Genomic DNA, 27,584 nt, shown 5'->3' on the forward strand with positions numbered 1-27,584 from the left:
TGTCCCAAAAGCTATCCTCTTCACCCTCACGCATCTCCACTGTTCTTTTCGCTGCTGTTTGCCCTAATCAGGGCTTCAACAAGCCACCGGCATCGCCGAACGATCTGCGAGTTCTTTTCGTTGCAGGAAACTAAGCTTTTTCGCTCTCTCTGCCCTCCTTTTGTTCGCCGAGACCACCAGGTTTTCATCGCCATCGCCAATTTTTTCTTGTAACTCCGTCGCCATCGTGAAAGCTTCGTCTTCGACAGCAGGTTTCTGGTGCGCTAAGTCTTCATTTCCATCGCTGCTGAACTGTTCTTCTTTCTAGCGCAGAGGCAATTCGCTGGAGTGAGGGAAGGAATACAGGTTCTGCTGTCTTCCTGATTTTGCCCCACTCCGATTGAGGTAAAGGTCTTCACCATCTTTATCGCGCTGAAGCTTGAAGATAGGCCACAGAATCATCCTTGCAGGTTGTACTGTTTTGTTCTTTCCCTAAGTCGCTGTTCAAACCATCATCCAACATCAACATCATAATCATCATCGGCAGTAACAACACCAGCATCAACATCAACATCAAACATCATCGCCGGGGCGGCATCATCATCATCATCGGCAGCAACAACACCAGCACCAACATCAATATCGCCGCCGCCGTCTGGTCGTTATCAGCCTTTTCTTCTGTACTGATACTGCAGAAAGCATCATCAGGTTTTCTAACTTCCTTCAGGCTTGTCAGAGCTGGGCTCTGTTCCGTTTTCGGCCAAAGTTGTTGTGAAAAACCATTTTCATCATCATTAGCGCCATCACCATCACCACATCACCGACATCATAGTCGGTCAACAGGGCAACAAACTCTAATTCTGTCTCAAGAACCTCTTTGGAACCTTAACCCTGCTTTATCTTATTTCTGTCTCATAACCCTCTTTGAAACTTTAACGTTTTCATTGCATTAGGGAACAATCTGGCCCCTAACATCAGTCTTCCCTTAGTTCTATCATACTACAGATTTAGACTGCTCTCTTTGGTCATCTGTGGAGTTTAGCAGGGGGTGAATTGGCTCTAATACAGGCTTACTGCATGACAAGGTTCATCAAGTCACAATGCAAAGATTTGTGGACAGCGTTCTAGGAGTTGCCAAAGAGTAAGCAGTTTGTTTTCAGTTAATTCTTCTCGCTATTTTGGAGGTCGTTGAAGCAGGCTGTTTCTGGATGTGCAATTACCTACCTTGTAATGTCCTTCAATGTTTGAATGAGATAACTCCATTTGATGCTACCACGATAAATTCAGGAACTCTGTCTGCACAGCTTTGCAAAGCACTGTGCTGTCTTGACAGTTTGCATGGATAGCATTAATTACTCTTGAATCTGAAGCAATTTGGCATGTTAATGGCATACCCCCCCTGTTGGACATCTATTATATTCTACTAGAAACAGGCTGCGTTTGTGTGAATTTGCCAGTTCATTTGACTGCATATGTCAAAGCAGGTGTTTTTGGAAAAAGGATATGCACATAGCATGAGCACTCCTTGACCTCGTCACTTGAATACTTTTGCTGCTCTTTTCTTTTCAGGTCATTAAAGGCTTTCAGTCAAGAGTCATTCAACAACACCATAAAATTGATCAATGGCATATCAGCATTGATTCTTGCTTTTCTGCCTGGAAAGGCAACTATTTTAGAAGGCATTCAGGGATGGGAGTTGCGCCCTACCTTGAGAGCTCCTCGCTTGCCCCGCTGGATGGAAGAGTATGTTTTATATTTTTTTAAGTTTCTCATTTAACTTGTAAAGTATGGTGGCTTCTGCACGTGAAGTATGTGGCTTTGCATGTGGGAGGTCATGACACATCATTATGCTCTTTAGGTCCTGCACACATGGCATTACGATTTTTGTAAAGGCTGACCAAGTATCTCTCTCTTGAATTGCAGGGGGGTATCGTCTTTTAATCAGTTCATTCATGAGTATGCAGCTGATTCAGATGCAGACTCGGACTCAGAATATGAATCAGGGCTTGAAGACAATGACAGTGTTGCTCCATCTTCACCCTCCTCGCAGGCATCCCAAATTTCAAAAGCTAGCTCTTTTAGGTTTGAGAAGAGAGGCATTTTTAGGTTCAAGGGCGGTACTTTCTCGAGTGTAATTCCGGATTTTTTGAAGCGGCTCCTTGGCATCACTCCTTCAAGACCTCTCAGAAGGTTGGATTCTGCTCTGGATCCTCTGAGACGCAGTGGCTCGTCTAGAAGCTTGTATCGCATGTATGGCTTAGCGAGCAAAGGACTCAGTAGTGTGAAGGATTTTGTTGTTCACCGGACAACTGATCGGAGGCGTGGAGTAATTGAGGTAGGTATCTATATGAGCATTAAAAAGAACCCCTCAGGTTTGATTGTTTCCAGTAGATGGATTGATTTTCAAACTCATGTATTTTCCAAACAGGATTTGCAGCTTGTTGTGGAGCTTTTCATTGAGAGAGTATTTGACGTAGTACGGAAAGTGTTGCTGTACTGCCTTTCACCTTTACAGACCTTGAAGCTTCTCACAAGACAGCTATATATGCATAGCAAGGAGGATAAGGACTCGGTGAAGGTTCAGACAGCCACGCTTGGTGATTCAGATCCTGCTCCTTCAGTTATGAAAGCAAAGCTGCCGCCAGCAATGAATACCGATGCACGTTCATGTGAAGATGTTATTACTGAGCTTGGGTATCTTTTATCATTCATTTTGTAACCCTAGCATTCGACTTATTGTTTTTCCGATTCAGTAATATGGGGCTGAATTAAATTGTTTTTCTCCCCTTTTCCCTAGCTATCCATATGAGGCCATTCAAGTCGTTACAGATGATGGCTACATTCTCATGATGGAAAGGATTCCCAGGTAATTGCCTATCTCTGGTAGCTGTGTAGATGGATTAACCTCAACTTACCAATTTGCACGGGCCATGAAACTTGCAAGCTTCTTTGTATCGTATTCTCAAAAACAGTTTTACAATCCCATAACAAACGTCAGTTCACAGTTTGTTGGGTTCTAGAGCCCACTCGCAGTTGTGGCCCACATAAGGTAGTGCATGAGGGATACCCTTCACCCTAGTGTGAGTCAAAGTCCGTCAGTCCTCATTTGACTAATGTCGAGGACCTGCAAATCCTACAGAATGTCAGCTTGAGTCAGTGTAGAGACACACACTGAGGAAATGCACATGGAGGCAATTGTTGCTTTTTACACAGTTTTTAGGACATGAACATATACTGAATTGCATAAGCCAACCTCCCCCAACATGTGCTTGAAAACTGGCTCTGAAAGGAGAATTTGTGGATAAGAGGAGTGCGTCAGACTCCATTAGGTCTTAGAGAGCATGCATTGTCATTCCTTAGTGAGGTGTGTGGAGATGCGTTTCTTTGTCGAAGAAGCTGGTGGGTGTTGCTCGAGCATGGGGTCTCAGTCTTCCACCCTGGGATTGCCTTTTATTGTGCTCATTTTGGAGATATGTCAAGTCCTAATTTGAAAACAGGGATCCACCCTATCTTACAGTTAACCTATAATGGGTACCGGTACCCATGTGGGGGCCTATGCTGAGCGTGGACCAAATAGGGTCTTTTGAGAGCAGTGCTGTTGAGACTTGGGAGGCTGCTGTTAGCAGTAAAGATTTTGGCATTGAATTGTTCAGGAAGGGAGGCTTCTTCTTCTTGCCACAGGGTGTGAATCATATATTAAACAATCCTAAAATGCCTTATCCCACTTTACACATCATCATCCATGTGGCACTCCCTTTTCCACTCTTTTGGTCAACACTCACACACCATACTTATCTCACCACAATATCTTGCACCTTTAGGGTGCGTTCACATACTCAACCAAATAACCCATTCATTTTACATTGCACATTTCAACACCCTCCTCAATGTAAACTTGGATATGTGCATACAATCTCTCCAATCAATGTGATTAACTCACCTCTCACCCCCATCAATTTGGCATTGCCAATCTCAACACTCCCCCTCAATGCAAATTGGAGTGTTCAACAAGTGTGTGTGCATGTGTCTAGTCAACCTAGACACTTCAAGTCCGATTCGAGTACCATTTTGCTCCGGCGGAACCACCGAGTGCTTTTTGGACACCCATGTGTCCGGGAGAAGGAACCAACCCATAAAGTGCGACGCCTATGCGTGCACAACTGAACGCACACCACAATTACATCCATTTCAAGCACCCGTAGGCTCGGGCAGTGGACCCTTATAAATCTGGGTGAGAAAAATACAATCCTTTTTATGGGATTAAACATGGTGATAGACACAAGATTAAGCATAAAACTTAAGGTGGGTTATACCACACAAGAAACTCGATGACTAGAGAGAGATTGCACACTCAACAATAGCTCTTTCTTCTATTGCATTCACAATGAACCATACAATGATATAGGCTTTCTAGCCTTATCCCACTTCACACATCATCATCCATGTGGCACTCCCCACTCTTTTGGTTAACACTCACACACTATGCATGTGGCATTCTTATCTCACCACAATATCTTGCACCTTTAGGGTGCGTTCACATACTCAACCGAACAAACCCATTCATTTTACATTGCACATTTCAACATCACAGAGAGTATTTCTTGAATGAAAAATGACTTAGACTACAGAAGCAGGGTATAACAGCAAAGTGAATGTAAAGAGGGGAAGAATGAAACCTGTAGCTAGGATAACAGTTTGGGGCAGCCATAGTTCCAATCATTCTCGTATAATTACTGGTGTAAAGTCGCAAACATTTGAAACATTTGCATATGATATTGACCTTTCATACCTCACCCTTTTAAAAAAAATGGGACTTTTTAGCATTGAAATTTGACATAAAACAATTGTCTCTAGTATCTGCAAGTGAGTAGAGTCTAGACTACTAGTTTTTGAACTGTTTAAAATTTGCAGAATTTTCTTCTATGTTTTCACTATCAAACTTCAAAGTTCAAGCTTCAGAATTTCAGATTTTGTAAATTGGTGTGTATGTAGCTCATTTATGTTTTCTAGTCTCCTAGGAAATTAAAATTGGATTGTTTTCTATGCTTGAAGGCACTTAGGGCAGGGGTCTTTAGGGATAGTGTGAAATTGTAACGACCTCTTAGTAAGGGTCAAAAGATAAGGCCTTAGTGCCGATAAATACATTGTACATGGTGCGAGTATTATCATTCATAATACAATCATTGTGTTCATGTGCAATCTCTCTCTCACTTGAGTTCTATTGCATCTCTCTCTCTCTCTCTCTCTTCCATATCCATGTGTATGCTTCCACACACCATGCCACTTGCCCTTCTAGTCACTCACTCCTCATTGAACTTGGCCTTGTTTCCAACATGGTAGAGCTGGCTCCATTAATCGACATGCTTCATCTTCTCCCCTCGGCATTTTGAGGGTTTCTGCATTTTCAGCCTTCCATGAGCATTTGTGTGTTTTTCTCTTCATGAGCCACCCCCTTCATATGTTGCATTTTTTTCTCCCTTCACATGCTGCGTTTTGCCCTATAACAACACCTAAACAGCATGGCAGCCCATGTAGGCCATGAACTTGATGCTGCCCCTATAGTCGCCCTTACAGCTGCATTTCAGACCCACTTATCAGCTCATCATATGGTGCGTTTTCATATGCTGTGACCACTCCATAATTAACATTTTATCTCATGAAGATTACCATGCAATAACAGCCCATAGAGTCAGTGTTTTTTCATGAAAAATCCTATGCTGTAACCAGCATACATTCAGTGTTTTCTTCATCAAGAGGACCCTCTCCTATGCTCCACAAGATGATCCGAACCTGCAACTTTATCAGTCCTTTCATCAAAGGTCTTCTACAAGAGTTCTGAAGCATGGAGGCACACTTCATCAACATCATCTACACCATGAGTGGTAACTTTCCGATGGTTCTCTAATAAGAAGTTTAATGGATCATAAGCTTTTTCAATGGTTTGCTTCCTTCAAGGAGGCACATGTAGCACAGACATGTGCTTCAACTTATGATGCTAAGACCACCACAAGGTCTACGTCCTATGCTTCTTTCATGAAGCCATGGGATCTTCTGGATTCAGCCTTAATGCCTATCTCAAGGCATATTTGTTTGGCATCGACACTCACTTCTTCGACAAACACATCTAATTCCGGGTCCTCTGCCCTGGCCCATGAGCCTAAAAGGATGACCCAAGCATCCATTGCTTGGAGACATCGCCGAAAAAGAATGTTTACCAACATATGTTCGAGGGGGGGATTCTTCCTCAACTTCTAGATCTTATCTATGCATGAGTCAAGGGTTCTGTGCCCGGGTTGTTTCCCAAAATCTGAAATTTTGGATATATTTCGGAGTTTTTTGTAATGCTTGCTATAAAAGGCAAAGATGTTTTTTCTTATCCCAGTTAGGAGTCGAGGGAGGTTGTAGAGGTTTAAGCTGTTAGGGTTAGGGTTTGGAAGGTACTTCAACAGGAGGCGTGAGAGACAGAGAGAGGAACACGAGTGCTCATATATTCATTGTGATAAAATGAAGTACAATAGCCACATAAAAGATGTGACCTAAAAGGTGTGTTCACATGGTCCGGCCATAAAGTGTGGCAGGTGGACCAAATCACTTCTAAATCATTATAAGTGAAACTAAGCTAAAACTGGGGAAAAAAACCTCCACTAACTGATGTAAAAAATGCCCCAGTAACCTACTGATGATCACTAGCACTCCCCTGGGTGCATACACAGCATAAAACCCAACAAACCCCCTTGGAGTGATATGTGATCACTGTACATCATCCACCAAAAGGAAACAAATTCAAAGCAGTGCGGAATGCTTCGAATTTCGGACGTGGTAATGCCTTGGTGAAGATGTCTGCCACATTTTGATCTGTAGGGCAGTAAATCAGACTGATATCACCTGCCTGGAGTCTCTCCCGAACAAAGTGATAGTGAATCTCAATGTGTTTCGTGCGAGCATGAAACACAGGATTCCTGGCCACCGCAATGGCACTCTGACTATCAGTATAGATGGGTGTAGGCTCCTCCACTGAAATATCCATATCAGTCATAAGACGACACAGCCAGACACACTCAACGGTAGTAGTGTAGGCTGCTCTGTACTCTGCCTCACAAGACGAAGTGGCCACTGTGGTCTGTTTCTTGCTTAGCCAAGAAATACATGAAGAGCCAAGAAAGAAACAATTCCACTAGTGGAATGTCTGGTATCAAAATCACCAGCCCAATCTGAATCGCTGTAAGCATATAGCTGCATGTCACCCTCCTCAGGATAAAGCAATCCAAGAGACAAGGTACCCTGCAAATACCGAAATACACGCTTCACAGCTTGCCAATGTGACAATCGCGGGCTGTGCATGAATTTGCACAACTGAGATACGGCATACTGAATATCTGGCCGTGTAGTACACAAGTAAATAAGGTACCCAACAGCCTGAGCATATGTAGTGGCATCAAATAAAATATTGTCATCCTGTAGTGACAGTTTCATCCCACGCTCCATAGGAGTGCTGATAGGCTTGCAATCCTGAAATTTAAACTTCTCCAGAAGTTTAGCAACATACCGAGATTGCAGCAACCCAATGCCCTTGTTATCCTGCACAAAATGTATGCCCAAATAGTAGTGTACGGGCCCCAAATCAGACATGTCAAAAGTCTGTTACAGTATCTCTTTAAAAGCTGCAATTTTGTCATCATTTGATCCCATGAGCAAAAGATCATCTACATAAAGATTGATGACCAGCAGATCTTTCTCTTCTTTCTTTACATACAAAGTGGCTTCTGATGGACTGTTCACAAAGCCTTGAGTGAGCAGGAAAGCATCTATCTTTGCATACCAAGCTCGTGGAGCTTGTTTCAAACCATACAAGGCCTTTTTCAACCTGCATACTTTCCCTTCATGACCATGTTCTGCAAAACCTATGGGCTGATGTACATAAACTTCCTCCTCGAGATCCCCATGTAGGAAAGCAGTCTTGATGTCCAACTGATGAACAACCCAACCAGGATGTGCAGCCAATGCAATGACACTCCTAAGTGTCGACATACGGGATGTAGGAGCAAATGTCTCCTCATAAGCAGTGCCCTTCTTCTGTGCATAGCCCTTTGCAACTAGACGGGCTTTGTACCTGTCAATGGATCCATCTGCATGTCTTTTCAACGTATAGACCCACTTAGTACCAATTGCTTTCTTGCCTTTGGGCAGATCAACCAAATCCCATGTTTGATTCTTTTTAATAGAATCAAGTTCATCCTGCATGGCTTTGTTCCAATGCACATTGTCTCGTGCATCCACAAATGAATCAGGCTCATCATCATCCTGTAAACTGGCTGCCATAACCATATTTAAATCCACGATGTGTGCATGCTCATTGGTCCGTGTTTCCCTACGAGTACGGCCAGCAAGAGGACCCTCTAGATGGCTGTCCTGTAATGTCCTCAAATGCCATCTAGGTATATGTCTGACCTGTGGAGCCTGTTACCCCATATTTGGCTCAACTTCTTGCTCAATCTCCTGCTGAATCTCTGCACCACCTTCATGATTGGCTGGCTGTCCTGCACCCTCATGGGTTGGATCACCAACTGTGGAATGGAACTCCATAGGTAGTAGACCTTCAAACACATCATTTTCAGCCTGATTTGCATCATAACCAGCCATGGATATTTCTGATTTTTCATCAAAAATCACATCCCGACTAGTAAATATCTTCTTGGACAGTGGGTCATATAACCGGTAGCCCTTGCTCTCACGGCTATACCCAACAAAAATACATTTTGTAGCTTTATCATCCAACTTCCTCCTCAACTCTTTGGGTATGTGTGCATATGCAAGACACCCAAAGGTACGAAAATGTGATACCGAAGGATTGCGGCCATGCCAAGCCTCAAAAGGAGTAATGGAAACCAATGCCTTTGTAGGACATCGATTCAAAATATGACAAGCACACATAACAGCTTCCACCCAAAAGATATGTGGTAGCTTCTTTGCCTTTAACATACATCTGGCCATCTCCATGAGTGACCGATTCTTCCTTTCTGCAACCCCATTCTGCTGTGGAGTATGAGTAGTAGTATACTGATGCTTGATACCTCTACTCTCAAGAAAGGAATTCAACATGTGTGACACATATTCCCCCCCTCGGTCAGAACGGAGAGTCTTAACCTTGCATCCTGACTCTGTTTCAGCAAGTGCTACAAAGGCCAAAAATGCATCATATACCTGTGATTTCTGTGTCAACGGATAGACCCAGCATATACGAGAGAAGTCATCAATAAATGTAGCAAAATAGAAGCAACCTCCTAATGACTTCGTCTGCATGGGACCACAAAGATCACTGTGTATAAGCTGCAACTTTGCAGTTGCTCGTAGAGCCTGATCACGTGGAAAGGAAAACCAATGCATTTTTCCCAAAATACATCCTTCACATATGTGATCTGGAGGCTTCTCCATAAGAGGTAGGTCTGTCAACATGTTATGTCGCTGCATAAGCATAAGACTACCAAAATTTACATGCCCCATGCGAGCATGCCATAACTCCGCATCAACCATAGCAGTGAATGCATTATAAGCAGACTGATCCACTGGCTGAAATGCATCCAACTGATAAAGTCCATGACATAATGTACCAGTAAGCATCAAGGTCAAGGCATTAGCTTTGTCTCTGACCATGCATTTGTCATCATCAAAGTTGACTTGCATACCACACTGTGCTAAAGAAGAAATGGACAACAGATTCTTCTTTATCCTTGGTACATATAAGGCATCTGTAAGGGGAAGAATAGAGCCATCAATGACTGTGAGCTGAATCTCCCCAATGCCACGAACTGGATATGAAGCATTATTGGCACACTGAACAGTCTTGCCAACAGGGGCAGGGCATACATTACAAAACAAATCCCTGCGAGATGTGATATGCTTTGAGGCACCACTATCAAAATACCAAGTACATGCATGCTCAGTCACACTGAGTGCCTGTGAAGACCAAGAGGCATCATAACTGCATGTATAGAAACAGTAATCCTTGTCTTCAACAAAAGAAGCGGTCTCCGGAGGAGCTTTAGAGGCATCGTTTACAGACATGCCAGATTCCTTTGCCTTCTCTTTGGCAATCCTCTTCCTACACTCTGTGATGTAGTGACCTGGCTTCTTACAGTAATGGCATTTTTTTTTTCTATTTCTAGAGTGCACTTTTAAGTTTTCACGTGTTTATCACACAGGTCCATAAATAGCCACACACATCTGTAGTATGATGGGAGGAGATTTCACATTGTGAAGTTTTCGTCTAAGTTGCGGCTAGTTGATATTGTGCTTATTCTTTCTATCTTTAGCGGTGCATTTGCCCTATCAACTACTTATTTGCTGTACTGATTCTTTCTATTTGCTACTTCCCTTAGTGCTAGGCTTCATTATGGCTGAGTCTGCCCTGCATCTCCGGAGGTTTGACAGAAACTCAGTACGAAGGGCTTTGTGTGAATACTTGTGTGTGTGTGTGTGTGTGTGTGTGCCGGTTATTTATTAACTTGTTGCAAAGATGATTGTTCACCGGATATCTGGAGCATTGAGTCATGCACTCCATCCTTGTCAATATGGTTTTTTGCCCAGACGGCAAATACAGGATAACATTTCCAATGCATTGATTGCCATTGAATATGCAAAATATACTCAACAAGATGTGTTGATTATGCAAGTGGATGTGGCCAAAGCCTTTGACACGATTCATTGGGATTTTATTTCTCTCATCATGTCCAAGATGGGCTTTGGTCCTAAGTTTTTTTTTTTTTCCGAGAAAAGATCCTTTCATTAGTTATATAATAAAAAACGCCCGCAGGGCTACAACAGATCTCTCCTGCTCATAAGAGAAACAGAGCAGTGAATATAGCATGGCAGCCCGGGAGACTCTCCCTAGGTGCTGCAAAATACAAGCATCAGTACAAAGGACTGAGAGGCTAAATCATACAATAGGGGGGGGGAAGAGCCAAACAGGTGGCCTGTAGTGCCAACGGGGGGATCCCGTGTGAAGGGGCCACAACGCCAAGTGGTGTGAAAGGCCTGGCGCCGCAAGATCGCCTCATCCGAGTCTCCCCGGATGCGGTCGTACACTGTCCTCGCAGGGTGTGGATCAACTCCTGCCAAATACCCCGTACAGTCTCTGCTGGTGGCTCCAATCTCCCCTCAAAGGCCGTAAAGCACCGGGCCCTCCAGGTGAACCAGATGGTGAGGCTGCTGAGGAGCTCCCATCGTAAATCCCGCTCCTGTGTCCAGCTGGCGGACGAGAAATCCGGTGCCGGAACCAGGCGAGGCTGGCCCCTAATAAATCTGATGGCCTGACTGCCCTGCTCCGTCTCATAGCTCATAGCAGGCCCTGACGAAGTCGACCAAGCAGCGGCACCCCACGTAAACATACCCTCTGGAGAGAGGGGAGCCAGAATACGCAGCATCCGCAGCCAGATCTGCTGCGCCTGAGGGCAATCCCAAAGGCAGTGTCTCTGTGTCTCCATAGGGTGGCCGCATCGGACGCAGGCCGCTGGAAGACCGCTGTAAACAAGCCAAGTGCCAACTGCTGAACCCCTGTGGGCGACCAGCCACCACTGAAAAGTCGAGATCCTGCGGGCCTGTCGACTAGCCCAGAGCCGAGCCCAAAAATCCTCCAGGAACTCCTGTGAGAGCCCCTGTAGCCGCCAATGCCCCGCTGCCGCTGGAGAGACCGTCCTCCTCGCCGTCAAAATATGCCGCCCCAGCCGAACAGTATACTGGAAAAAGGTAATCTCTGTGGCCTCGAGGGATGCATAAGGATCGTGCCACTCGTACTCCCCGGGGTCCCACTGTAGCCGGGCCAAGGGGCGCGCTGCATATGCCCATATGCGCCAATCCAGGAGCACATCAGCAGGATCGGGGTCTATATGCCACTTCCGAGAAGCGGCGGCCACTACCCTAATCCTCTGAAAGGTGCACTCTGCAACCAAAGGCGACTCCACCTCCACTCGCTGGAGTCTGCCCTCATCCTGGATCTCATAGTAGAGGCAACTGCCATCCTCAGTGCAAGCTCTGACAGCAATCAGTATCTCCAACTGTGTAAAGGCTCCCATCCACCGTGGGGTCACTGGCTCGAGAGGCGTGAACCACTCCTCTGTGAGTGCCTCCTGAATATCATCTCTCATAATCAACCCCCCTCTGAAGTGACTCAGCCTCTCCACCTGGATCTCCTCTGGGAGACTGCAGAAGGCCTGCCAGTCTCCAAAACTACGAGCTGGGCCTGCCGCTAGAGGCCCCCAGGCTAAACGAGGCCGAGAACCCAGCATATGACGCTGCTCTGTGCGAACCGCTGGGCTCCAGATGAGCGGCTGTTTGGCCCGCTCCTCAACACAAGAAGGAGGTCGCTGAGAGAGCCCCGGTCTCAGCAGCTCCCAAGCTCTGAGGATACTCAAAGCAAATCTGTCCTCCCATCCTCTACTGAGGCCTGTCCTCCTCATCTCTATGAAGATCCAGTGAATCTCTGGTGCCCAAGTGCCCCCTGCTGGGGGCGCCCGAGCCTGCAGCCGCTGCAAGAGGAGCTCTTTCCAAGGCTCTGCGCCTGGAAGCAGCCCTCGAACAATAAGCTTCCCCAATAAGGCTCTGCTCTGATCGACTGGATCTATAATGCCCAAACCTCCCTGAGCCAGCGGAAGTGTAATAACTGCCCATGCAACCTTTGCCCGAGCTGGCTGACCGTCCCGCCCAGACCACAGAAAGTTCCTGATCAGCCTCTGTACCTGGCTGATGCAAGAGCTCGAGAAGATCCAGCAAGACGTAATGTACCACATGGTCGCTAACAGCACCTGATTTGCCACCACCACCCTCCCAGCCAAGGATAGTCGAGCTGTACTCCAATACAAAAGCTTCTTCCGAATGCTCAGAAGAAGCGGGGCAATCTGCTGCTCAGGTGACAAATCTAGGCCAATCTGGCATCCCAAATACCGCACTGCTGTGCCTGGAGGAATCCATCTAAAACCGGGGTCCGGGCTCCATGCCGGAGTGGGAGCACTACTGATCCAAAAGGCCACTGTCTTGCGCCAATTGATCAATGCTCCCGAAGCTGCACTAAAAACCTGGAGCGACTGCTCTGCCCGGAGGAGATTGGCCTCTTGGCCATGCAAAAATAAGCCCGTGTCGTCTGCAAACTCAGCATCAAGCAAGTCCTCCCCCCGGACTGGGAGCTGAAGTCCTCTCAAACCAACCTCCTCTGCCGTCAAATACATGCTCATAGCCTCCGCAAAGAAGAGAAAAAGAAAGGGGGCGAGGGGACACCCCTGACGGACTGATCTGGTCAGCTCAAAACTCGGCCCCCGTCCGCCTGCAATCAACACCTGGCTGCGAGCTGTGGAATACAGAGCCGCCACCCCTCTGATCCATCCTGGCTCAAAGCCCAGGCGAAGCATAGTGCCCTCTAAGAAACCCCAATCAACTCTATCGTATGCCTTCTCAAAATCGAGAAGCATCACGACCAAGTCCTCGCCAAGAAATCTAGCTCTGGCCGTCGCCTCCCAGAAAGTAAAGATGTTGTCAAGGATACTGCGCTCCTTGACAAATCTTGTCTGAGTAGCATGAATCAACTCCCCCAGGAAGGGCTGGATCCTCAAACTCAAGGCCTTTGCTAAGACCTTGTAGACAGTATTGAGGATCGTAATAGGCCTCCAATGCCGAATATCATCTGATACTCCCTCCCCCTTGGGGATAAGATAAATCAAGCCCTCTGAAAAGCTCTGCGGCATCACCCCAGTGTCCAAAACATGCTGAAAGCCCCTGCGGAGGCCTGGCCCCAAAAGGTCCCAATAGCGCATAAAAAAGGCCGGCGTCAGTCCGTCCTCCCCTGGGCAACTATGTCGCGGCAGGACCCTCAAGGCCTCGGCAAGCTCAATCTCTGAAAGAGACGCACCAAGAACTGAACGCATACGATCTGTGACCCTCCTCTGCACATGGGCCCACACAGTCTGTCTGCAAGCATCTCTGCCCTCAGTGGCTGGCTCCGCTGAAAGCAGGTCTCTATAAAATGCAGTGGCAATGGCTCTGATCTCCCCGGGCTCAGTAGCTACCGAACCATCCGGTCTACCAAGCTGGCGGACTCCTGCCCGAGCATGGCGGGGTCCAGTGATCTCGAAAAACTCACCAGTCACTCTATCACCAAGCTGCATCCACTGAGAGGCCTGACGACGATAGTAAAACTCATGTCTCTGCTCCTCTGCCTCTCTAACCTCCTGGCGTGCCTGGCTCAGCTGGGACGCCAACCACTCACATGCCGGCTGCTGCTCCTGGAGGCGCTGTAACGAGGCAAGGCTGCGTCTCAGCCGATGCTCCCTCTCGCGAATCTCTCCCAGCCGTGTCAAAGCTGCAGCGTGCAGAAAAGAGCTAAGCTCGATGAGTCCCTGGGCACACTGGCCTGCTGCATCCTGGTCAGAGCACTGACTATCATGCCAGATCCTCTCAATGTCCTCAGCGAGACTGGGATCTGTAAGTACCCTCTCTGGGATCCTCAACTGCAAGCTGGGCTCCCGTGTCCTCTCCTCCCATGTCAGGATAACTGGCGCATGATCTGAAAATGAGGTGCCAGCGAGAATGCCGACGGAGCCCCCTCGCTCCCCTAACCAGTCGCCCACATAAAAGCGATCAATCCGTGATAGATGAGTCCCTCCCTGTCGGCGATCCGACCGAGAGAAACTAAGACTGTCCTGAGAACGGGAGAAGGCCCCATGCTGCCATGCATCAGTGATCCTCAGTGTCATGCAAAACCGGTCCCAAGCTGCAAGCTCCATGCCGTGCACTGTAACATGACTGCCTCCCACCCTATCGGCCGGGTCCTCAAGCATGTTGAAGTCTCCCCCGACACACCAATGTGCGGCCTCTGGCAGTGCATCCGTAACCTGGGTCCAAAACTCTGCTCTGGCACTAGCATGATTAGGTGCATAGACGTTGAGCACGCCCAATAGCTCATCATGCATCCTCAGAATGACATACTGTGCTCTACCAGGCACAATGATCCCTCGATCCACAATGGCCTGCCGCCATACATCTGCAATGACCATGCAAACTCCTCCCTGTCCACCCAAAGGACCAAACCCTGCAGACCAAAAGGTATCCCATCTACCAGGCATCACCGAACCATATCTCCGGATCCTGCTCTCACCCAAGTGGTGCTCCTGCATCATCAAAATATCAATGCTGCCACCAACCAGGCATCTCTGAAGCTCCTGCCTCAAGCAACCTCGATAGCGTATAAAATGTGCTCCGCCCAGGCCCTGTACATTCCATGAGATGATCCTCATGGATGACCTGCTGAGGTAGATGCTGTCTCAGCCGTGCGGCGGGCCTTCGCAAGCGGCTTGGATGGAGAGTAGTCCCCATCCGGTCGTGCCGCATCTGTGGGCGGGCCATCAGGGGCTTGCCGCTGTGGTGAGGGTCGAGGTCTCCTGCGAGGGCAGGCCTTGGCCAGATGGCCGACCTGCCTGCATATGAAGCACTGGTTCGGGAGCCCCGAGAACTCCACTCTCTGATCAATCCATCCCCCCCCTATCCTAGGTAGCTGAATGACCTTAGGAAGGGAGGAGATGTCAGACACCAAAACTCTGACGGAGGGTAGCCCAGCTGCTCTGGCCACCACTGAAGCTGCTGTGGGGCCAGTCTCGAGTACCGAGCCCACCAATGCTCCTAGCCGAGAGAGAAGCGGAAGATACTCCCGGCGGAGTCCAGGGAAGCAAACTGTAACATGAAAAAGGCGCTCTCCCTGCTCAGCCGCTGCTGGATCAAAGCCATGCTGCCAAGGTCTGAAGAAAGCCCGAGCACCCCTGATGTCAAGGGGACTCATGGCAAGGACCTTGGCCACACTCTGGGCGGTCTCGAACTCGATCTGATAATGTCCCTGGCCCAGAAGCTGTACGTCCAGGATCTTGCCCACATCTGCAAGAAGGCGGGCCTGGGAAGATCCCGGATCTCCCCTCTGCTGGGGCGAGTGCCGACTATACGGCAGATGGTGGAATGGGCCTGAAGGCGTTCCACCTCTGCGGTGAGGCTCGCTTCCTCTTCCGGCGAAAGAGAAAGCCTGATGGGGGTGTCCTCAGGGGCGGGCGAGGGGGCTGCGGATGAGTCCCTCTGAGGCGAGGCGGGAGGAGTCTCCATCAGAGTCTGAAGCTCAGGCGTAGGCGAGGCGAAAGCGGAAATCCTGCAAGAAACGGGCTGCACACAGAGAGGCGGAAGACCGGAGGAAAAAAGGAAAGCAAAACCCCCTGGGGGGCGGAAAACAGCACGAGAGGAGGGGGGGTTTTTTTTTTAAAGAAAAAAAAGAAAAAGAGAAAAGAAAAGAAAAAAAAAGAAAAAAAAAGAAAAAAGAAAAAAGAAAAAAGAAAAAAGAAAAAAAAGGCGGGGAGGAGATAGCTGCGCGAATGAGGCGGGGAGGAGAGCGAATGAGGCGGGGAGGAGATAGCTGCGCGAATGAGGCGGGGAGGAGAATGCTGGCGGAGGGGGGTCAGGGCGAAGCAGAGGAGAGATGGGGATGGGGCGAGAAGACGAGGAGGCGAGGAGGGAGGGGGCGAGAAGGCGAGGAGGGAGCGCAGCAGCAAGGGATGGGGCGCAGCAGCGAAGCAGGCGAAGGGGGGAGGAGAGACGGGCGGCGGGCAAAGCAACAAGGGGGAGGGGCGCAGGAACTACAGCAGGCGGGGGGGGGGCAAGAGCAAGCGTAATGGCGGGGGGGGCGATGGTGTGCAGGTCGCTCAGGCAGGGATGGGGCGTAGCTTCAGCGAGCAGCGTGTCCTCGTTGCTGCACTATCTTATTTTCTGGCTTTGGTCCTAAGTTGGTACACATCATATATTGGTTATATTCTGAGTCCACTTCTCAATGCATCCTTGGTAATCATCTATCACAGGCTTGGAAGTTGACCAGATCCGTGCGTCAAGGCTGTCCTCTTAGTGCTCTATTATATGCAATTGCTACTCACCCATTGCTCTTGCATATGGACTCTCTTACGACGCATGGACATATTCATGGATTGATCATTCCTGGGTCTACCCCTCTTATAGCACAGGCATATGCCGATGACTCATATTTCATGCCAAAGAATACTCAGCAAGATCTTCGGACTCTCATGGATACTCTTTCTCTTTATGGCATTGCAGCTGGTTTGATGGTCAATTTTGGAAAATCCAAGCTCATTCCCTTGAAGAGCTGTGATTGGCATGCCCTTTTATGGCCCGGAGACATTGTGCAATGTCATGAGGTGGTGCGTCATTTAGGGTATCCAATTGGCTGGAATATCACAAGGAAACAACAAATGGAATGGATTTTCCGGAAGCTTCATGACAAGTTAGAATATTGGAAAATTCCCACATGGCCGTTACATGTTAGACTTCGGATAGTCCAATCTATTCTCATGGCATATGTCCAGTTTTACTTACCTTTGCTTCACTGGTCTTCCAGGGATATTTCAGCAGCCATGTCCTAGGCAATGGAATTGTTATGGAAGACTAAGTCACATGTGAAAGCTTTGTGATTACTGAAAATGGATTTTGTATGCTCCCCCAAGATGCATGGTGGTCTTAACATTCTCAATCTCAGATATCACATGCTTGCCCGTAAGGCAACTCTGCTTACTACTTTTTTTCCCCAACAACAGCCCTGGGCCATTATGTTAGCAATCATGTGCTCTACTATGAAATCATCGGTGTATGGCAACTGGATCACTGATCTTTGGGAGGTAGTCTTGGGAAAATTTCAAGGGAGAATTCTAGGTTGTCCCCTTTCCACTTCTTTGTTGCAAGATTGGAAACAGGTTTTATCCTCACTTAAATGGTCTCCTGATAATGAGCATTCTTCCAACTCTTTACGGCAGGAAAGTCTCCATTGGAGTGCTGTTTTTATCACTCCATTAGCTCTTCAGGAGCCCATCAGAGCTTACAATCTTATGAAGCTGGGCATAAGGAAGGTGGAAGATGTGATCAATGATCAGGGACATTTTTAATCATTCCCGGAGGCATCTCGTAGATACTCACTGGGTATGCATCATAGATTCATCTGGAGGAAGCTTGGTCATTTGTTACATCCGTTCCTCCCTGTTCCTCCTCTTGCTCAAGGGGACAGACTAAGGGATTGGACTTTGCAATCTTCAGTTTCTGCTAATCATCCTCTCCCTCTTCATGCTTTGGCTTCTATGAAGGTCTACAGGTCTATTTTGCCACGCCCTTGGATTGCAACTCATGCCAACTCCCTTTGGCATCTGCACAAATCTCTCTTGGTGGAGGTGTAATCTTAAACTACTATGGGCAAGTAAATTACCTTTACAACAAAGGTTATTTTTATGGAGATGCATGGTTGGTGCGCTTTCAGTGGGAGTTAAATTAGTCAAAAGAGGGATAGCGTCCTCTGCTTGTCTCCGATGTTCGTATCAGTTTGAGACAGTTCCTCACTTGCTATGGCTATGTCCTCACTCAAAGTTGCTTTTGGACAGAATTTCAGGTTATTTGCATCTTCGCTTTCCGGGACAGAGATTTGGGAAATTCTTTTGGCTATTTGGCAGATCTTCACATTCCTTGTCAGAGTTTTCCTTGTTCCTCTCTTTGGTTCGATATTGGGCACTATGGATTATATGGCTGCAGCATAATTATGCTTTCTTGGGTCAGCCACTGTCTCATTCATATGAGTCCTTTAGATCCTCACTGAGGCAGTCTTTGTATGATGCCTGTCACGAGGGTGATCTTCATGTCTCTTGCATAGAACTTTTTTACTACTGTTTTTAAGCTCTAGGGTTTAGACATCCTGTTTATGTCAAACCCCTTTGTACATTTATGATATAATGCAATTTCAACTGGTTTTACCAAAAAAAAAAAAAAAGTGTGTGTGTGTGTGTGTGTGTGTGTGTGTGTGTGTGTGTGGAGTGTGTGTGTGAGCATATCTTGATACAGAGTTCTATACCCACTATTGGGCATTGATAACGTTAGTGGGGATGTCGTAGTGTCTAGTCCATACTATGCATAATGGGGTTGATAGTTATATAGTCTTGTGGGTTGACTACCATGAGTATATAACATGCACGTTCCTAAAAGGTGAATTTGGGTATATTCCTGGATTCATCTAGGTATATGATGGGAGGAGTTATGCTTGTGACATCCTCAAAAGCCATCAATCTTTTACTACTGAGCCAGGAATGTGGTCAACCAGAATGTTTCTGCAGAGCTGCTACTATCCAAGGAAGCTTTACGAGCTTGCATTGGCATGGCTGCCAGTTTAGTGAAGATGCGCTGGAGAGCAACTTTGAATGGGTGGGGAGGAGCTGCCAGTTTAGTGAAGATGTGCAGGAGACTTTGAATGGGTGGGGAGGAGCTGGGAAAGGAATAGAAAAACACAGGAGGGAGAATAGGATTTGGAAAAGAGGAGGGAATGGGAGTAGGAAAACAGTGGGTTAGAGTGAGATACAGCGAAGGTTGGGATTTTAACCTGTATAGCAATAGTGGGAGAGCTGGAAGAGGGGCAAAGATGTAGCTGAGCAGCATCGTGCTCGCTGCAGGTGCAGACAACCATATTTTTCAGGCAAAGAGGGGTGGGCAATGGAGGCAAGGTACTGGAAGGAGTGGTGTGGGATGAGTGATTCAATATGTGATTTGGCTATATTTCATGTCTTTATGGTGGGTGCTTCGGATTGTGATTTTTACTTGATCTCTGAAGCTGTTGGCTTTGTCATATAAAGTACAAGTGCAATGAATCTTGATTTTGTACTTATACATTGGGAATGATGAATCATGTAAAAATGAAAAGTAGACCCTGTTGACAGTTGTATGTACTGATTTAGGTAGACAGTGAGGACTTGGTTGGCTGGTTGAATTTCATGTATAGATATTTGGTCCTATTTTCTACTTAATATACTTTTGGTTGATATTTTTGTTGAATGTTGGATGTAGGCGTAACTCTCAGAAGGTTCTTTATCTGCAACATGGGCTGCTGGATAGTTCTCTGGGGTAAGCTGATAAAGGTGTAGAGGTTATATTGTTGTGTCAATTTGGACTTCTCCAGCTAGAGTATAGTAGATAAATAGTTGTAAACTAAAGCACTTGTACTTTTAGCATTGAGCTTTAATGGAGGGTGTGTGTGTGTATGTGTGTGTGTGTGTGTGTTACCATGCAGATGGGTATCAAATGGAGTTGTTGGTTCACAAGCATTTGCAGCTCACGATCAAGGCAAGGGGAGAGTGTTTCTATAATTTAAGGAAAAGATTGGGTTATGGTTTAGCCTGCTTTCTTTAGTCTATGTAAGTGTAAATTTTTAGTATGCTTATTTTAAAGTGCACATGGTAGGATATGATGTCTTTCTTGGGAACTTTCGAGGACTTGCATCAAGAGAGCACGTGGACAAAAACATCTCAGCTCAGAGGTAAATTTCCTTAGTGTTAGTGTGTGCATGCGTGCAAGCGTGTGTGTGTGTGTGTGTGTGTGTGTGAGAGAGAGAGAGAGAGAGAGAGAGAGAGATTAATGTCTACAAAAGACCTAAAGGGTTTATGAGACCAAAAAGAGGTTACATATCATCCCTGACTAAACTGGATGTTAAGACAACATCAAAAAGAAAGCTTGGAACTAAAAGAAAAACAGGGCCTACCTCCTGTTTACACAATGGAGTAGGCAGAGAAACCTCACGTTTCTATTTGACTCTGGAGGGAGACACCTCCCTCTCTCATGACTTGCCGTGTATGTGGGGGCCAGAGGATCACGAGGTTTGGTGTGTGGTTTGTGATATGCCATCTTTGTCTGGCTTAGTGGAGGCTGTGAAGGGGTTGTTGAATCTGTATGATGTGAGACAGAAATCTGTGATGGAGGTGTGGGTAAGGACATGCAGCTCTCCTCTCTATGTGTGGTTGCATCAAAGCCTCTCGGTGTCGGCAGAACTCCAACACGTACATACGTGCTATGTCCCGACCAGCCTAGGGTTAAGGTAACCCGAGTTGGGTGTGGGGACCTGGAGGGTTCACATGTAGGCTAAGGGCACTAGCAAGATGAGGTCTGGATTGGTCGTGGGTCAATAAATAATAGCAAGAGGCTAGTTATAGCTAAAAGCTTATAAATAATAAGGAAAGCTTATCAATAAAGAGAGGGCCAATAATAGTTGGGTTATTGCTATATAAGTATTATTAGCGGTGGACATGAGACCTGACAAGGCATGTAGGACCTCAAGGCCATGAAGTTGCAAGCGGGTGGCTCGATCTGGTGGTATGGGATGCCAGATTGGGGTCATCTATGCTTGGCAGGCTCGTGGCAATCAGACTTCAAGCTTGGGGGTGGTTTAAGGCACTAAACCTACCATTGGGTAGTGAGTCGCTACCACAATTCTTTGCAGTCACGCAATGCGTATGACACTAGGTCTACAAAATCCTTGTTAGGGTCTTTGAGGTATGTGGGTCTAATCCTAGCCCTCTGTGGTCCTATGTTAGATAATCCTTGGTTAGGTCTACAGAGACCTTACAGTGCTGGATCTGACAAGGATACAACCCATGGATGTGGGGATTGATAAGTTGATGGGGGAAGTGCACACGATAGTGCTAGGGAGGCAAGGAAGAGAGATTCCATGCATGGATGTGCAAGGAAAAAAGGATGGAGAAAAAAGCACCATAGGTGCAGGCTGGATGGTCATCCTCTGATGCACAAAAAGCTATGATTTTTGCTCAAGATGTTCCCACGAACTTGGAAGAAGAGTGGGTAGTGGCTAGAAGGCCTAGAGTCTGTTGTGAACAAGATGTCCCATGGCAGAGGTCGACCATCATAGGGGGCAGGCTTGCAAGAAGATGAAGGCGGCCAGAGGAAGGGGATAACAGAAGGGGGTTGTGCAAGCTTATGTGGGTAATAGGACAGCCAGCAGATAGGGGAGAAGGAGAAATCTAGGGTGGCCTGTTGTGGGCCAAGATGAGGTGCAGGGCAGCGCGTAAGTCAAGCTGGCTCATAGAGTGTGATAGGCGCCAACTTTTTCCGGAGGAAAAAGCAGAGGGGGCATCCTGGCCAGCCTTGAGGTGGCTGTATGTGCAACAGCCATGTGGTGCCTTAAGGGCGGTAGTCGGGGCAGTCTCCCCAGGTTGCACACAACAACAAGCCCATGAGGGACCACAGGGGCATAATGTGGCACGCGCACATGCCGGCAATAGTGAGGGTGGCTTGCGCAGAGTATGTTACATGTTACATCATAAGGCTAACCAAGGTTAAGACCCTCAGGTTAGGTTAACCATAGCCTAGGGGTAAGTAGCTATTATGAGATGTGCTATATTTGGCTCCTAGTTTATAGGAGGCGTATATAAGACTTTATGAGTCAATTTGAGAGAGAGCTACTGAGAATTGGACTCGAGGAATCCGTGCTTACATCCGATGGGTGTGTACTGGTGGTATGGGACTCCAAGGACTTTGCACGTGGAGCCACGTCACAGATGCTACTATCCCGCTGTGCTCGGGGGTGAGCTTGAATGGCTCTATGGTTGGGCAGTGAGGTAGATGCCCGAGTCTTTGCGTGTTTTTCCTATTTGTTTATGCTTTATTGCAGGGTCTGTTAGCGTGCGGGCTTTACATGCCAGATCTGCTAGAATTAAGTGGGGGGATTTGGCTAGAATTAAGTGGGGGAAACACTCCAGAAGGAGAGGAGAAAATCGATCGCGTGGATCTTCCAGGTTCCAATCTGTGGGCTGCTTTTTGTCTTCCAAGGCCCAGTGGTATGAGACACAGGACAGAGGGTGGAGCAGAGTCGGGGACGCTCTGGTTGGATGTGCGTAAATGGTTCTCAGAATCGATGCATCTCTATGGAAAAAGTAGGGGCTTTTGTCATGATTGTCTGTGTGCAGCTTGTTCTCTGACAGTCACCATTGCAACTTGTTTATGGGTGAAACACTAGATCTTGGTCGTCTTGGTGCTTAAGACGTTTTATGGCTGCTGGCTGTATAAACAGAGAGCTGGTCGAGTCCTGAAGAAGGTTAGCTATAACCTGTGCGCTTTTGGTTGTGCGCAAGGGGTTTGTGCTTTTTGGGACTCTTCTGCATGCTTTCCCTGTGTACAGCTGCGAACAGCACTACCTTCTGGGCTGCCGACTGAAAGGAGAGGGGAGAAAACCCTATCATAAGACTGGTTTACAGAAGATACAGGGCTGAGAACTGTAGCGTGCCAAAAATTGCCGTATAGTGCTGACTGCTGAGAGACAGTTCAGGCCCACACGCCAATTTACACAGGGATGACTTGCCATCTGAAAAAAGCATGTGTATGGGGTTTTTTGGGCAACTTTGACCATGAGTACCCTTTATGCTAAAAAAGGGAAGAAGAAAGCTGAAAAGCTGGTGCCCAGCTATTCTGGGTTGTACTTGATATTTTGGGTGTTTGGTTTCTTTTTTTGGGGGTACAAGCTCATAATAGCCCGCATGCTTCAAGTGTGGGCTGTAAGTCGACCTCTGTGAGGTGTCTCTACTCTAAAAGTTGAAGGTACAATACTCTACCCATTCAAGGCAGCCATTTTATGCTTTCTACACTCTTTGATTCCCTACAGATCTCTTAATCTTCTACTCCATGGAGGAACAACAAACAATTTCAGGGGTGCATGTGGATGCTTTTGGTGGCCAGTCCATGACGATGTCATCTGTTTATGACTCGAGTGATGCTACATGCAGTCCACTGAAGTGCCTCTCACCACTTAAGTGCACATGACTTCGACGCCTCAGGTACCATCTCAGTATTTGGGACAGCCAGCTCCAATGGCAAGTTCTAGTATTGATTCTAATCTTTACTCTGCTTTTTCTCAATTCTCACAGCCACATCATCAATATATGGGCTATGTGCTGTCTTCTCTACCATCTGGACAGCCATCACCCGCTCCTCAACCTTCTACATCTCCTTTTGTGGATTCTTTGTATTCCACTGTGCTTGATTTATAGAGACAGCTGGCGAAGCTACGCTCCCAAGCTTCCCAAGATGCAACTAGTAATCCTCCTCCTTTACGGGTTTACTTCCACCCAAAACCTTTTTCTGGTGAGGAGTGAGGAACTTTACTTGGATGGTATCATGGTTGGCTTGTGAAGTGGACTGCATTTTTTGATCTGTACAAGTACACTGATGCTCAACACATTAGTCAAATTCAAATTATGCTTCAGCATAAAGCATTTGCCTAGTGGAAGGACCTCCGAGTGAAGCCGACAACGTGGGCTGATTTTCAGCATGTGTTTAAGACATAGTTTGTCTCTATAAACAAGATAGACGACTTTCGACAGTTGTTTAAATTGGAGATGGGAAAAAGGAGCTTGGACAACTATTCCCAGGAGTCGAAAGATTTGGTGAACCGCTGCAAGGCCCTTGAGGAGCCACATGTGTTGGTTTACATGCTATACTTGTTTGGCCTTCTGTCGGACCATCAGAATGAGGTTCTCCGGAACTATATTCACTCTCTGGATGACTATCTACTGTCATGCCAAAACTTGTGATGATACCCTGCTCGTCAAAAGGGGTGGTAAGCTTGGAGGTGATATCTCATGCAAGAGCCGAAAATCCTATGAAGACAGGAAGTGAGGGCATGTTGTAGCATCCCTGGAGGGTCAGTCATCACAGCGCAATCCCAAGAAGCACTCTAGAGGCAAGAGAAGGTCTGCGTCACTTACCGAGGAGCAGGTAGCGAAGGCGCGAAAAGACAACCTGTGCTTCGAGTGCAACCATCTGGGCCATCACTATAGGGATCGTCTTCGGGAGGGTAAGACCTCGGGACACATTACGAAACTAGAAGGTAACTCTTTGATCTCTTCTGTTCAAATCCATCATTTGGATAGTAGTAGTTGCTAGGGGTGTCAGATTAGTGAGTTTGCCTTTGATCCGCATAATCTCCTCCAAAGTGAGGGATCTATAGGCGGCCATTGGGTGTGGATTCTATTTGACAACGGCTCTACCCACAATTTTATTTCTTCACGTTGTTTGGTGCAGACACTCCGGCTACCCATGGTGGCAAGTGATCATGTTACGTGGCCAATCTACAGACGTGAAAGTGGGGGATCGAACAATGCCTAGGGTGGAAGGAAGTCAAGATTCAGAAATGTCGGGAGGCTTTGGACTTCCACATCATGAACCTTGACAGGGTGGAGGTGATCTTGGGAATGTCCTGTTTTTTTTTATGAGAGAGAGAGAGAGAGAGAGAGAGGTTTAAAGTCAATACTTAGAACTAGATTTTAATTATTGGTAGTAGATCTAAAAGCACAACTAAAAAGTATTCTCTTCAATCTCTCTTTTTTAGCATGAGACATTATCGATATTTACCATTGTGTCAATTGAACTGAATGAATTTATAGCTTCACAACTGGGTAGAGTGAGAGTGGAGCTCTTTGGCTGTTTGCCACTTTGCTTTACATGGCAACCTTGCCAGGATAAGCACAGCAGACAGTTTTCTGACATTGTGTTTGTCTTGACTTGGCAGATACTGGCGATATTCTATCAATGAGCATGGCACACAGGATATCCCAGCAATGATAAATAAAATTCATGCAATAAAAATGGAAGAGCTCAAATGCCTCGAGATAATCTCCAGTGAAATTTCTGACTTCATCTCACGTCAACCATACACAATATGTGGTGTGGCTCACAGTCTAGGTGGTGCTGGGTTGCTAATGTATGTCGTAACAAGACGCCTTGAGAAAAAACCACATCGTTTGTCTCGCCTTATCCTACTTTCACCAGCAGGCTTTCATAAGGAAGCTCCATTATTGTGTGGCCTTGTACAGTACATTTTTCCAGCTATGGCCCCTTTATTAGCACCTTTAGTACCTGGTCTTTACATTCGCACACAAATTTTCAGGGGACTCTTCAACAAGTTGGCACGAGACTTTCAAAACTACCCTGCACTTGGTGGTCTTGTACAAACTCTTTGTAGCTACATTGTTGGAGGAGATAGTTCAAATTGGGTAGAGGCACTTGGACAAAGCCATTACAACATGTGTGACATGCCAGGTGTAGCTTATCGGGTTGTCATACATCTAACGCAGATGAGACGTGCAGACCGTTTCCAGATGTATGATTTTGGATCAGCCTCTGCAAACATGGAGGCATATGGTACCCCTTATCCTTTGGATATAGGGGCTAACTATGGAGTGATTGATATTCCAGTTGATGTTGTTGCTGGTCGGAAGGATAAACTCATTCCAAGGGCTATGGTAAAGAGGCATTATCAGGCCCTCAAGGAGAAAGGCTGCACTGTCTCTTACAGTGAATTTGAATATGCACATTTGGATTTCACCTTTGCCCACCGGGAGGAGTTACTTGCATATGTAATGTCAAAGTTGCTCCTTGTCACTCCCCCAAAATCATCTGGATCTACCGGCAAGGCAAGTGTATCAAAAACAGGCCGGACAAAAGCAGAGTCTAGAAGGGATTCAAAGAGATCAAAAACTAGTAGAACTGGTATGCTATCTGAAAATACAGGCAACGGTGTTGCAGATAACATAAATTTGCTTTACGCACCTGATAAGCATCAGCCTGCAACAGTGCTCTCATCTGAGGCTTGGGATGACAAAATCTGGGAATAACACAAGTACATTTTGGGCAAATGTTACGTTCTCTTATTTGTTGTGGCCAATGACACACTCTTAGCAATTTCAGGGGAAGTAGGCAACAACTTCCAATCCAAAATTGATTGAGCATCTTACCAAATCGAATGCAGTGGATGCATGGCTTACCAAATCGAATGCAGTGGATGCATGGCGTAACTGGGTTGATGCAGTGCCTATTGGCAGGCCAGGGGCTGGATAAGTTTGAGTAAGCATTCTGTGTTGCTGTTTAAACAATCGACTGTAAAAGAGTCATGTTTATGGTTTTAGTGTATGACTCGTGTACACATCAGGTCGAGTGGTCTGAAATCGCTCGCCTTACATGTATCTTGGTCTGCATTCATGTCGTGTGTTTGTGGACAAGTGCATACATATGACATCAGAGTGTAAGGGTGGTGTGTGCCTACGATGGTTTATAGACCAATTTTTATAAGCAGAGTGCCCAGTACACACCACAAAAGTACCTATATTTTTGTAATGGTGGTTGGTCGATAACAAACAATCTACTTTCTTGACATGGTTAAGTCGTGTGTGTGTGTGTGGATGGTATGTGGGCCTTTGCGAGATATGTAATGATGTGATTAAAGTGATTGGATACGTTGTACCAGGTAATATTGCATCCTTTTCTCTGATGTATCACATACCACAAGAGGTAAGTACAAGTCTTTCTGCTCATGACATTTGGCATATGCTGAAGTGTCTGCCTGTAAGGATGGTGTGTGTAAGGCAATTGAGCTTTAAGGGGTGGCCCCAAGTGTTACGTGGTTATGAAGAACCAAATTAGTTGTAGAGTTTCAAGAGGGCAAATGTTGAATACACGATACACTAGCAATGTTTTATTCTTTCACCCCTGCTGCCACATGCTCCTCTAATCAGGTTCTTACTTCCAGTTGCCACATCTCCACACGTCTTCCAATCAAGTTCCTACTTTTGCTTATCACCCCATCTATAGCAATAAAAAATTAAAAGAAAGATGTTAACAGAAAGTTATCATCCCATAGTGATTATTTTGTTTTGGAGTGGCTAATCCCCCCTTGAGATAGGTTCAGCTTAGCCTTAAACTTGGCCTTTCCAGAT

The 27,584-nt window shown here is 46.6% G+C and overlaps 1 protein-coding gene across 6 annotated transcripts; it reads left to right on the top strand.

Moving 5' to 3' along the window:
• Positions 1 to 27,140, top strand: LOC147614860 (uncharacterized). 6 transcript variants are annotated; one of them, XM_086780183.1, is made up of 11 exons: positions 31 to 180; positions 313 to 384; positions 1,065 to 1,120; positions 1,549 to 1,722; positions 1,903 to 2,314; positions 2,408 to 2,673; positions 2,777 to 2,845; positions 19,876 to 19,932; positions 20,099 to 20,151; positions 20,269 to 20,344; positions 25,382 to 27,140. In XM_086780183.1, exons 3-11 carry the CDS (start codon positions 1,080 to 1,082, stop codon positions 26,484 to 26,486), a joined length of 2,253 nt encoding a protein of 750 aa, XP_086636309.1. In that variant the 5' UTR covers positions 31 to 180; positions 313 to 384; positions 1,065 to 1,079; the 3' UTR covers positions 26,487 to 27,140. The 6 variants fall into 6 exon arrangements, with proteins under 6 accessions (XP_086636303.1, XP_086636308.1, XP_086636304.1 ...); XM_086780182.1 differs by having other exon boundaries at positions 22 to 384; XM_086780178.1 differs by having other exon boundaries at positions 27 to 209; positions 313 to 1,120.
• The last annotated feature ends 444 nt before the right edge of the window (positions 27,141 to 27,584 follow it).

This window comes from Cibotium barometz, chromosome 41 (genome assembly GCF_041138505.1).
Source record: "Cibotium barometz isolate CiBa-2024 chromosome 41, ASM4113850v1, whole genome shotgun sequence".
NCBI lineage: Eukaryota > Viridiplantae > Streptophyta > Polypodiopsida > Cyatheales > Cibotiaceae > Cibotium > Cibotium barometz.

Coding starts and splice junctions, on each gene's coding strand:
- LOC147614860 (XM_086780177.1), top strand. CDS start 1,080: ATGCAAAGATTTGTGGACAGCGTTCTAGGAGTTGCCAAAGA. Junction 2,315..2,407: donor GGAGGCGTGGAGTAATTGAG/GTAGGTATCTAT, acceptor TTTTCCAAACAG/GATTTGCAGCTTGTTGTGGA. Junction 2,846..19,875: donor ATGATGGAAAGGATTCCCAG/GTAATTGCCTAT, acceptor TGTTGGATGTAG/GCGTAACTCTCAGAAGGTTC.